Source organism: Molothrus ater, chromosome 4 (assembly GCF_012460135.2).
Source record: "Molothrus ater isolate BHLD 08-10-18 breed brown headed cowbird chromosome 4, BPBGC_Mater_1.1, whole genome shotgun sequence".
Taxonomy (NCBI): Eukaryota; Metazoa; Chordata; class Aves; order Passeriformes; family Icteridae; genus Molothrus; species Molothrus ater.
In genome coordinates, this window is record NC_050481.2 from 72,784,988 (window position 1) to 72,797,239 (window position 12,252).

A 12,252-nucleotide genomic window follows, 5' to 3' on the forward strand; every position below is an offset into this window, starting at 1 on the left:
CTGGGAGCCCAAACTGGTCACGCCATGGTTCATACTGGTCCCAAACTGGGAGCCCCAACTGGTTCCAAACTGGGGGCCTCCCTGGCCATGCCATGGCTCATACTGGTCCCAGACTGGGAGCCCCAGCGGGCCCCAAACTGGGAGCCCAAACTGGTCACGCCATGGTTCATACTGGTCCCAAACTGGGAGCCCCAGCGGGCCCCAAACTGGGAGCCAGGCACTCACCCCGGTGCTCTCCTTGCGCGAGTCCAGCAGGGGGAGGTTGAACGAGGCCGCCAGGCTGGGAGTGCCCAGAACATCCCGGAGCGGCACCCGGGATTCTCCCAAAAACCTGCGGGAAACAGGGAGAGGGATCAGGGCTGCTCCAAGGGCCTCCAAACCATTCCAGAGACAAGGATGGGAGTCCAGAGGAGGCCGCAGAGATGGAGCCAGGCTGGCAGAGCTGGGAATGTTCCCCTGGAGAAGAGAAAAATCCAGGGAATGCTCAGAGTCCCTGGAGGGGCTCCAGGAGAGCTGCAGAGGGGCTGGGGACAAGGCCTGCAGGGACAGGAGCCAGGGAATGGCTCCCACTGGGAAAGGGGAGATTGGGCTGGGATCTTGGCAAGGAATTCCTGCCTGGGCTGGAATTCCCAGATTTGCTGGGGCTGCCCCTGGATCCCTGGCAGTGCCCAAGGCCAGGTTGGGATGGGGTTTGGAGCAGCCTGGGAGGTGCCAGCCGGAATCTTCCTGCTCCGGGATCCAGGACCCTCCTCCCATTTTCCCGTGGCTATTTATGGGCACCCAGCAGTTGGAGCAGCCCCAAATTCCAGCCCCTTTGGATTCCAGCCCAGCAGCAATTCCAGCCTCGGCTCCAGCCCTGGAATCAGGATCCTTCCCTCCCCAGGCCGCATTCCCAACCTCTTACCCCTAAAAATAAATCCCTTCCTCTATTTTTTTCCCTCCTCCAAGCAGCTCTCCCACCCCACAGAGCCGGGAAAGGCCGGGAATCACCGGAATCCCTTCCATCCTCACCCAGCAGGAGCCCCCGATCCATGGGGAACCCCTGGAATGTGGGGGGGGGGGGGGGGGCACCGGGATCAGCCGGAGGAAGGAAACCGGAGGCTCCGCTCCCGTCGCCGTTCCCGGCACTGCCGGCGCCTTGGGAATGGTCTTGGCAGCTCTTCCCAAATCCCGGCCAAGTGTCCGAAGTGTCCCTCCCCAAACAACCGCCCCCCGTGTACTCCCAACCTTCGGAGGAATTTCCCCCGGATTCCGAGTGAGGCAGCCCAAAAATGCAGCTCCGGCCTCCCACGGCCATCCCACAGCGGGAACCCGCGGAGCCCGGGAAGAGCCGGGTGAATCCCGGGAATGGGAAAAGGGAGGAGGGGCCGTGTCCAGCTCTGGGATTTTTCCCACCTGTTTCTCCCCACGGTTTCATGGTCCTTCACCACCACGGTGAGCTCGGCGTCGGGATCCAGAGGGATTCCCTTCAGATCCCACTCGAATCCCTGGGAAAAAAAAAGGGGAGGGAGAGGCCGGGATCAGCGCCTGCAAATGCAGAACCCAGATCCCAAACCCTCTCGGAATCACAGCATTCCCAAAGCCAAACTTCCCAGCAAATCCACCAGGAAAGGTTGCCTTGGGAAAAAGTTTTCCTTGGCCAGGGATTACTGGGAAGGAGCAAATCCCGGGAGCTGCTCCAGTCCCAAATCTGTGCCCGTTTTCCCACCAAATTCCCTTTTTTTTTTTGGAATTTTGGCCCATGGGAGCTCAAAGAAAGGGCTGGAAGGGAAAAGGTGCTGAAAAAATTCCCATTCCATGGAAATTCCTTGAAACATTCATGCCAAGTCTGGACAAGACTTTGATGGAAGGAGAAGAGGTTGGAATTCTGCCTGGAATTCCAGAGCAGAAAGGGAATGATCCCAAACTTCCCATGGGGCAGAAGCCCCAGGGAATCACCTGGACTTGGGATCATTTTCTGGGAACAGGGATAAATCCAGGGACTGGGAATTCTCACCTCATTCCAGACAGGATTCACGTTATTCTTGATGACCTTTGTCCTCTTCTTGACACCTGGAAGGAGAAAAACCGGGATTGGGATCTTCCCAGGGATCGGGAGCTTCCCAAAGATCAGGATCCCAAAATTAAACTCTGATCTCAGCTGGAGCTGAGCTTCCAGGGATTCCCAGAATTCCCAGGACCAGGATCAGGCTCCATTCCCTGATCCCAGCTGGAGCTGAACCTCCAGAAATTCCCACAACTCCCAGGAGCAGGATCGGATCCCATTCCCCAATCCAGGCTGGGGCTGAGCTTCCAGTGATTATTACCAAAATTCCCAGGAGCAGGATCAGGGCCCTTTCCCTCCTGCCAGCTGGAACTGGGCTTCCAGAAATTCCCAGGACGAGGACTGGATCCCATTCTCTCCTCCCAGGTAGGGCTGAGCTTGCAGAAATTCCCACAATCCCCAGGATCAGGATCCAGCCCCATTCCCTCTTCCCAGGGCTGGGAATGCAGAGATTGGATCCAGGATCCCACTTGGATCCCCAACCCTTCCAGGCTGGAAAATGTGCTGGAAAATCCCATGGAACCCCCTCCTTGCTGTGCCTCAGTTTCCCCAGGAGCATCCAAAGGTTTCCAAGGATTGGGAATTCGGGGTGGGAAGAGCCAGGGGAGATCCCAAACACTCCGTTCCCTCCATTCCCAAACCTCGGGATCGTGCCTCGGTTTCCCCAGGATCCCCCAAAAGCCTCGGGTGGGAATCCCGGGATTCCCTCAAATCCAACATTCCCGATCCCGGGCATGCACCCACCGCCTTCCCGAAGCCACGCCCCCCTCATCCCTCCTGGAATGCCGCCGCATCCCAAGGGAGGGACCCCCGCGGGAAGAGGAAAAGGAAAAGGCCAAACAATGGAGGTGACTCAGATCCCGGGAGACTCCGGGATATTCCAAATATTCCCGGTTTTCCGCTCTTTTCGCACCATTCAGCGACTCCTTCCCTAATTTGGGACTGGGGAAGAGCCGAACTTCCCGGCTCTGGGAATATGGAAAACTCATCCCGCTGGTTTTCCTCATTCAGAGATTCATTCCCATCTCGTTCCTGATTTTTCCCGGGATTCAGAGCCCTGGAATTGCCCTGGATCGGGGTTTGGTTGAAGATGGAGCTCCCGGGATTCCCCAGCGGGATCCCGGTGGGAATGGGATCAGCAGCAAATGGAAAACCTGGACCGGGAGCCGCTCGTCCTTCTCCCTGATTTTTGTCAAAATTTTTGGAAATTTTTTCCCCATTTTTTCGAACTCCAGGAAAATGCCAGGGAAGCACCGTCCTCCAGAGGGAATTTTGGGAGTGCAAACCGCTCCGTTTTCCCAGGAAATCCATCCCTCGGGAATGGGATAATCCCTGCTCCATGTGGGATCATTCACATCCATCCCAGTGCAGAATTCGAGGATTTCAAGGGATGGAATTCCCAGGGATGTTCCAGCGTGGATTTAAAAACTTTGGGATCAGGGGGATAAAAGCTGCAAAGCAAAGGATTTTCCAGGGATTTAGGAGCTTCCCAGACCCCCAGATTTTCCTGGGAGCTAAAAACATTCCAAAAGCAGCTAAAAACATTCCAAACCCTCCCTTCCTTCCCAAAAAAATAAAAATCGGGATTCCCTCACCTCGGAATGTCAGGCTGGCCACGGGATCGCTTTGCTTATCCCGCTTTTCCAGGTTGGGAAGTTGGGAAGCCCTTTGGAGCAGGCAGCGGAGCATGGCCGGGATCGGGAAAGCCGGGATCGGGAAAGCCGGGCTGGGGATCCGCTCTCCCTTATCCCATTCCCACCCCCTTCTCCCGGTCCGGCACGGGAACGCCCCTGGAGGGGCTGGGAAAAAAACCGGGATCGTGGGAAGAGAGCTGGGATTGGGGGGAGAATAAATCCCCGGGATTCAGGGAGGCTGCAGCTCCCAGGGATGGCCAAACACGGGGATTTGGGAATGCTGGGAACACCAAAAATGGGGAATAAATCCCTGGGATTCAGGGATGTTCCCAGTTTCAAGGATAGCCCAGCAGCGGGATCCAGGGAATCTGCAAATCCCAGGGATGGGGAATCAATCACGGGATCCAGGGAATCAGAGGTGGGAAAGGAAATCCTTGGGAGCCAGGAATGCTGGGAACATCCAGGATGGCAAAACCTCGGGATTTGGGAATGCTGGGAATCCCAGGGATATCCAAATGCCGGGGTTTGGGAATGCTGGGAACACCAGGGATGGGAAATAAAATCCTGGGACCTGGGGATCCTGCAATTCCCAGGGATGGGGAATTTAAACATTGGAAATTCTGGAATTTAATCACTGGAAATTCAGGAATTCTGGAAAGCCCAGGGATGCCCAAACCCCAGGATTTGGGAATGCTGGGAACCCCAGGGATGGGGAATGGATCCCTGGGATTCAGGGATCCCACAGTTCCCAGGGATGAGAAATCAAAACATCGGGATCCAGGAATTCTGGAAACACCAGGGATAACCTGGCACTGGGATTTGGGAATGCTGGGAACCCCAAAAATGGGGAATGAAATCCTTGGGAATTCAGGGATGCTGGAAAGCCCAAGGATCCCCCAAACCCTGGGATTTGGGAATGCTGGGAACTCCAGGGATGGGGAAAAAAAATCCCTGGGATTTGGAAATGCTGCAATTCCCAGGGATGGGGAATTTAATCATTGGAAATTCCGGAAATTCTGGAAACCCTAGGCATAACCTGGCATTAGGATTTGGGAATTGTGGGAACCCCAAGGATCCCCCAAACACCAGAATTTGGGAATTCCAGGAACCTCAGGGATGGGGAATGAAATCTCTGGGATTCAGGGATGCTCCAAGGCCTGAGGATGACCCAGCACAGGAATTTGGGAATGCTGCAATTCCCAGGGATGGGGAATGAAATCCTTGGGAATTCAGGAATGCTGGAAACCCCAGGGACTGGGAATAAAATCCTGGGATTCAGAAATTCTGGAAAGCCCAAGGATCCCCAAACCCTGGGATTTGGGAATGCTGGGAACTCCAGGGATGGGGAATAAAATCCTGGGATTTGGGGATCCTGCAATTGCCAGGGTTTGGGGAATTTAATAATTGGAAATTCAGGAATTCTGTAAATCCCAGGGACAACCTGGCACTGGGATTTGGGAATGCTGGGAACCCCAAAAATGGGGAATGAACCCCTGGGATTCAGGGATGCTCCAAGGCCTGAGGATGACCCAGCACCAGGATTTGGGAATGCTGGGAACTGCAGGGATGGGGGATCAATCCTGGCATTCGGGGATCCCACAATTCCCAGGGATGGGAAATAAAAACATCGAGATCCAGGAATTCTGGAAAGCCCAAGGATATCCCAGGACTGGGATTTGGGAATGCTGGGAACCTCAGGGAGGGGAAATAAATCCCCGGGAATTTTGGGACCCTACAAGGCCTGAGGATGCCTCAGCCTCAGAATTTGGGAATGCCGCAATCCCGGGAACCCCAAAACCCCAAAATCTGGGAATTTGGGATGAGCAGGACACCGGGAATGCCACACCCACCCCGGGAGAATTCCATGGGAAAACCGGGAACGCTCCCTGCTCCAGGAACACCCGGGAAATCCCAAAAAGCCGCTTTTTCCCTTTAAAACAAAAACAACGATCCCAACCAACCCGTGACGTCACTCCGTCCTTTGTCCCCTCAATGTCACTTTTGTCCCCAGCGGGGAAGGACCCCGGGAAGGGACCCCGGGAAGGGACAATTCCCAAATTTGGGATCGTCCCCTCCGCCCCGCCCCGCGCACGGAAAATCCCAAAATATCCGCGGCGGGCGCCGGGGGTGGCTTTAGGGGGGTCCCCAAGTGCCACCAGCGGGGGGGCGACACCACAGAGGGGACAGCGAGCACCCGCGGCTCTCCCAAGCCCATCCCAGCTTCTCGGGCCGAAATTCCCTCAGATTTATCCCAAAAACCCCCAAAATTCCCCTAAATCCCGATATGGTTTTTTCCCCCTCCTCTGGAGTTTTTCGGAACAGAGAGGGGACACCAAAGGGGTGGCGGCGACAGCGGCGACAGCGGCGACAGCGGGGACAGCGACGACAGCGGCGACAGCGGCGACAGCGGCGACAGCGGGGACCGGCGGCGCTTCCAGCCCCATCCCAACCCTCAGGGAGGCCAAAATCCCCCCCAAAATCCCCCAAAATTCCCGATATTTTCCCCTCTGGAGCTCCACACTCTGGAACGGGGAGGGGACACCAAAGGGGTGGCGGCGACAACGGGGACAAGGGGGGGGGGGGGGGGACCCGCGGCTCTTCCAGTCCCGTCCCAACTTTTAGGAACCGAACCGGGCGTGGCCCGAACCTCCCCGAAATGAATCCCCCCCGAATCCCCCCCGCATCCCGAGGGTTTTTTTTCCCGCACCTTGGAACGTGGAGGAGCAGTAGGTGTCGCTGATGTCGCTGTCGCCCGTGAGGACATTTTCGGCCCGCAGGACGAAGACGCGGAGCATCGTCCCCTCCCCCACCCCTCCGCATCCCCCCCCGCTTCCCAAAAAAAAAAAAAAAAAATCCCGGGATTTTCCCCCCCCCTCCCCCCTCCAAGGCTCCGCCCCCTTAAAGGGACCCGGCCCCGGGGGTGGGGGAGGGGCGGGGCTGAGGCGCCACCCCGCCCCCCCCCCCCCCCTTGGGGACATCGAGAGGGATTTTGGGGACACCGCAGCCACAAACTGTCCCCAACAGCGAGTTTTGGGGTCCCCACTCCCTCAGTGTCCCCAGGAGGGAATTTTGGGGTCCCTATGTCCCATTGTCCCCGAGACGGGAATTTTGGGGTCCTCACCCCCTCTTTGGGGATATCGAGAGGGGTTTTCGGGACACCACAGCCACAAATTGTCCCCAAGAGGGAGTTTTGGGGTCCCAACTCCCTCAGTGTCCCCAGGAGGGAATTTTGGGGTCCTCACCCCCTTTTGTGTCCTGAGGGGAATTTTGGGGTCGCAAATCCCTCCCACTGTCCCCAAGAGGGAGTTTTGGGGTCCCCACTTTCCCATTGTCCCCAAGGCCAGAATTTTGGGGCCTCCCCTTTCCCATTGCCCCCAAGACGGGAATTTTGGGGTCCTCCCTCTCCCTTTGGGGACATCGCGGGGATTTTGGGGACACCGCAGCCACAAACTGTCCCCAACAGCGAGTTTTGGGGTCCCCACTCCCTCAGTGTCCCCAGGATGGAATTTTGGGGTCCCCAGTTTCCCATTGCCCCCAAGGCAGGAATTTTAGGGTCCTCACCTCTCCCTTTGGGGACATCGTGTGGATTTTGGGGACACCGCAGCCACAAACTGTCCCCAACAGCGAGTTTTGGGGTCCTCACTCCCTCAGTGTCCCCAGGAGGGAATTTTGGGGTCCCTATTTCCCATTGTCCCCGAGACGGGAATTTTGGGGTCCTCACCCCCTCTTTGGGGATATTGAGAGGGATTTTCGGGACACCACAGCCACAAATTGTCCCCAAGAGGGAGTTTTGGGGTCCCAACTCCCTCAGTGTCCCCAGGATGGAATTTTGGGGTCCCCAGTTTCCCATTGCCCCCAAGGCAGGAATTTTGGGGTCCTCACCTCTTCTTTGGGGACATCGTGTGGATTTTGGGGACACCGCAGCCACAAATTGTCCCCAAGAGGGAGTTTTAGGCTCCTCACTCCCTCAGTGTCCCCAAGACGGGAATTTTGGGGTCCTCCCTCCCCCTTTGGGGATATCGGGAGGGATTTCGGGGTCCCTACAGCCCTAAATGGTCCCCAAGAGGGAATTTTGGGGTCCCCAACTCTCCTTTTGTGTCCTTAGGGGAATTTTGGGGTCCCAAATCCCCCCCATTGTCCCCGAGGCTGGAATTTTGGGGTCTCCACTCCCTCTTTGGGGACATTGGGGGGATTTTGGGGTGCCCATTCCCTCAGTGACCCCAAGAGGAAATTTTGGGGTCCCCACTCCCCATTGTCCCCAAGGCAGGAATTTTTGGGTCCCCACCTCCTCTTTGGGGACATGAGGGGGATTTTGGGGTCCCTACAGCCCTAAATTCTCCCAGGAGGGAATTTTGGGGTCCCCACCCCCTGTTTCGGGACATCAGGAGGGATTTTGGGGTCCCTACAGCCCTAAATTGTCCCCAAGAGGGAATTTTGGGGTTTCCAACCCTCCTTTGGTGTCCTGAGGGGAATTTTGGGGTCGCAAATCCCTCCCACTGTCCCCAGGAGGGAATTTTGGGGTCCCCACTTTCCCAGTGGCCCCAACACGGGAATTTGGGGACACCGGGGGGATTTTGGGGTCCCTACTGCCCCAATTGTCCCCAGGAGGGAATTTTGGGGTCCCCACTTTCCCATTGGCCCCAACACGGGAATTTTGAGGTCCTCCCTCCCCCTTTGGGGACACCGGGGGGATTTTTGAGTCCCTACTGCCCCAATTGTCCCCAGGAGGGAATTTTGGGGTCCCCACTCCCCCTTTTGTGTCCTGAGGGGAATTTTTGGGTCCCCACCCCCCATTGTCCCCAGGAAGGAATTTTGGGGTCTCCATTCCCTCAGCGTCCCCAGAAAAAGAATCCTGGAGTCCTCATCCCCCCCCCTTTGGGGACATCAAGGGGATTTTTGGGGTCCTCAATCCCCCCCTTATCCCTAAGGAGGGAATTTTAGGATCCCCACCTCCCCAGTTTTCCCTGGAATGGGAATTTGGGGTTCTCACTCCCCTTTTTTGTGTCCCCAGGGGGATTTTGGGGTCCCCCCCCCGTTATGGGATTCGCGTTCCCGGCGGGAACAGCTGGGAATGGCCCCGCCCCCGGCTATTTTTGGGAATTCTTTCCAGCCCCGGCCTTTCCCAGAAAGCGGCTCCGGGAGATCCCGCCCCAATCCGGGATGGGATTGGGATCTGGGGCCCCCAATCTCACCCCAAACCGGGATCTGGAATCTGGAATCCCTGATCTGGTCCCAAACTGGGATCTGGAATCTGGAATCCCCGATCTCACCCCAAACAGGGATGGGATCTGGGATCTGGGATCCTTGATCTGGTCCCAAACCGGGATCTGGAATCTGGGATCCCCGATCCCTCCCAAAACCAAGATGGGATCTGGGGTCCCCAATCTCACCCCAAACCAGGATGGGATCCAGGATCTGGGATCCCTGATCCTGCCCCAAATTGGGATGGGATCCAGGATCTGGACTCTGGGGTCCCCAGTCTCATCCCAAACTGGGATGGGATCCGGGATCTGGGATCCCCGATCCTGCCCCAAACCAATATGGAATCTGGGATCCCCAATCTCACCCAAACTGAGACAGGATCCAGGATCTGGAATCTGAGATCCCTGATCCTGCCCAAACCGGGATGGGATCTGGGATCTGGAATCCGGAATCCCTGATCTCACTCCAAACCAGAATGGGATCCGGGATCCCCAGTCTCACCCCAAACCAGGATGGGAGCTGGGATCTGGGATCCCCGATCCTGCCCTAAACTGGGATGGGATCCAGGATCCCTGATCTCACCCCAGACTGGGATGGGATCCAGAATCTGGGATCCCCCTTTTCCCTGATATCCCCCCCTGACCCATCCCCTCATTCCCATTTTTCCCCCTTTGGGTTTATCCCATTCCCGCTTTTCCTTCCTTGGGTTTATCGACCCCATTCCTGCTTTTCCCTCTTGGCTTTATCCCCTTCCATTTTTCCCAGCCCCAAATCCCGGGATTGGCCGCGACCCCAAACCCTGCAGAGCCGGGATTGGGACCCGGGGATTTGGGGGAAATTCAGGATTTGGGGGAAATTCAGGATTTGGGAGAGGTCAAAGCCGATGGCACCCACGGGAATGGGAGGGGCCACCGGTGCATGTCCCCAAGCCCTGCGAGTGTCCCCACCACCGGTGCCACCACAGGATTGTCCCCATAACCAGTGCCACGTGCGTGTCCCCACCGCCGGTGCCACCTGCCTGTCCCCACTGCCTGTCCCCAGCACCTGGGAGTGTCCCCACAGTGTGTCACATGTGTGTCCCCAGCACCCAGACAGGTCCCCACTCATGGGGACACGAGTGTCCCCATGCCAAGGGCCATCTGTGTGTCCCCACCGCCTGTGCCACCTGCCTGTCCCCATCTCATGTCCCCAACACCTGGGCATGAGCTCACCACCTGTCAATGTCCCCATGGGAAGTGCCACATATGTGTCCCCAACACCTGGGAGCGTCCCCACAGCATGGGCCACTTGTGTGTCCCCAACACCTGGGAGCGTCCCCACAGCATGGGCCACTTGTGTGTCCCCAACACCTGGGAGCGTCCCCAACATGTGCCATGTGAGTGTCCCCAACACCTCTGCATGTCACCAACACCTGGGAGCATCCCCATGGCATGTGCCACATACCTGTCCCCATCACCTGTGACTGTCCCCACCACCCGTGCATGTCCCCATCACCTGTGACTGTCCCCACCACCCGTGCATGTCCCCATCACCTGGGAGTGTCCCCATGGCATGTGCCACTTGCATGTCCCCACCACCTGTGCCACATGCCTGTCCCCATCACCATGTGACCGTCCCCAACACCTGCGTGTGTCCCCAACATGTGCCATGTGACTGTCCCCAACACCTCTGCATGTCACCAATACCTGTGCGTGTCCCCAACACCTGTGAGTGTCCCCATCACCTGTGACTGTCCCCAACCCTCTGCATGTCACCAATACCTGTGCGTGTCCCCAACACCCATGACTGTCCCCAACACCTCTGCATGTCACCAATACCTGTGAGTGTCCCCAACACCTGTGACTGTCCCCAACACCTCTGCATGTCACCAATACCTGTGCGTGTCCCCAACACCTGTGAATGGCCCCAACACCTGTGAGTGTCCCCAACACCCATGACTGTCCCCACCGCCCGTGCCACACGCGCTCACTCACGGTGCCACCACCCCAGGCTGGTCACGGTGTCACCCCCGTCCCCACGGGGGTCTCCAGCTGTCTCCAGCCCCGTGTCGCCGCTCGGTGTCCCCGCCCCGTGTCGCCACCCCCGTGCCGGTGCCAGCTGTGCCACCCCCCCCCCCATCCCCGCGCTGGCACCGCCACCTCCTCATTAACCTTTCTTGATTAACGCAATTAATTCCAGCTCCTCCTGCGCTCATCCCCGCGCGCGGGGGCGGGGGGAGGTGACAAGAGGTGACACCGCAGCTGGAGGGGACCGGGGGTGGCCTGGGGGGGGCGGAGGAGGGGACACGGGGCCGGGGCCTGGAGCATTCCCGGGATTCCAGCGTTGGGAATGAGCGGGGGCCGGGCGTGGGGACACCCCCGCTGTGTCCCCGAGGGGTGGGCACAGCGGGGTGACACCGGTGCCACCATCCCGGGGCGGTGACAAATCCCGGGAGCCGCAGCTTTTCCACGAGGTCTTTAATTCCCATTCGGGCCCCCCGGCCACGCCCTGCGCCACCTCCGCGAGCGGGGGGGGGACATTGTCCCCAAGGGTCACCCCCCAGCCCGGGGCGGGGGGGACACGCGGTGACACCGAGAGGGGACAGACACGGAGGGGAGGGACACGAGCCACCCCCGAGCGGGGAAAAAAGGGGGAATGTTGGGAATTGTTCCAGTTTTATGTACAAAATTCCCGGCTGGGGGAGGGGACAGGGACACCCAGGGACCTCCCCCCTCCCTGTGGTCAAAATAGTTCTGATAATGAATGTCGTTAATAATGGCGATAATTAATGGCAGGGGACAGGGACTGCAGTGTCCCCATGCCCCGGGTGGCACCAGGACCCTCATCCCGGACAGGCGGAGATCCAGGATCTGGGATTGGATTCTGGAATTGTGGGTGAGGCTCTGGATTGGAGTGGGGAGAGAGCCGGGAAAGGCGGGAGGAGCCGGGTCCCACCGGAGCATCCGTCCCGTCCTGGGGGGATCCAGGATATTCCCACCCGGAGCATCCGTCCCACCTTGGAGCATCCATCTCTCCTGCGAGCATCCATCCTGTCCCAGATCAGCCCTCCCGCCTTGGAAGATCCATCCATCCATCCATCATCCATCCATCCATCATCCCATCCATCCATCCATCCATCATCCCATCCATCCATCCATCCATCATCCATCATCCATCCATCCATCCATCCATCCATCCATCCATCCATCATCCATCCATCCATCCATCATCCATCATCCATCATCCATCATCCATCCATCATCCATCATCCATCATCCATCCATCCATCCATCCATCCATCCATCCATCCATCCATCCATCCATCCATCCATCATCCATCCATCCATCCATCATCCATCATCCATCATCCATCATCCATCCATCATCCATCAT

General features: G+C 57.9%; 1 protein-coding gene across 6 annotated transcripts in view; it reads right to left on the minus strand.

Annotated features, from left to right (window-relative positions):
* Positions 1-6,473, minus strand: part of DYSF (dysferlin) — a 72,913-nt gene extending 66,440 nt beyond the window's left edge. For 3 of the 6 annotated variants that reach the window (XM_054514543.1, XM_054514542.1, XM_036381704.2), the window contains exons 1-4: positions 6,386-6,473; positions 1,997-2,052; positions 1,396-1,487; positions 226-331 (exon numbers count right to left, since the gene is read on the minus strand). In XM_054514543.1, coding sequence (XP_054370518.1) covers positions 226-331; positions 1,396-1,487; positions 1,997-2,052; positions 6,386-6,473 — 342 coding nt within the window. Of the gene's footprint in view, positions 1-225; positions 332-1,395; positions 1,488-1,996; positions 2,053-3,639; positions 3,773-6,385 lie in introns of those variants that run through there. The other 3 variants (XM_036381705.2, XM_036381706.2, XM_054514541.1) reach the window with 2 other exon arrangements.
* Positions 6,474-12,252: the final 5,779 nt, after the last annotated feature.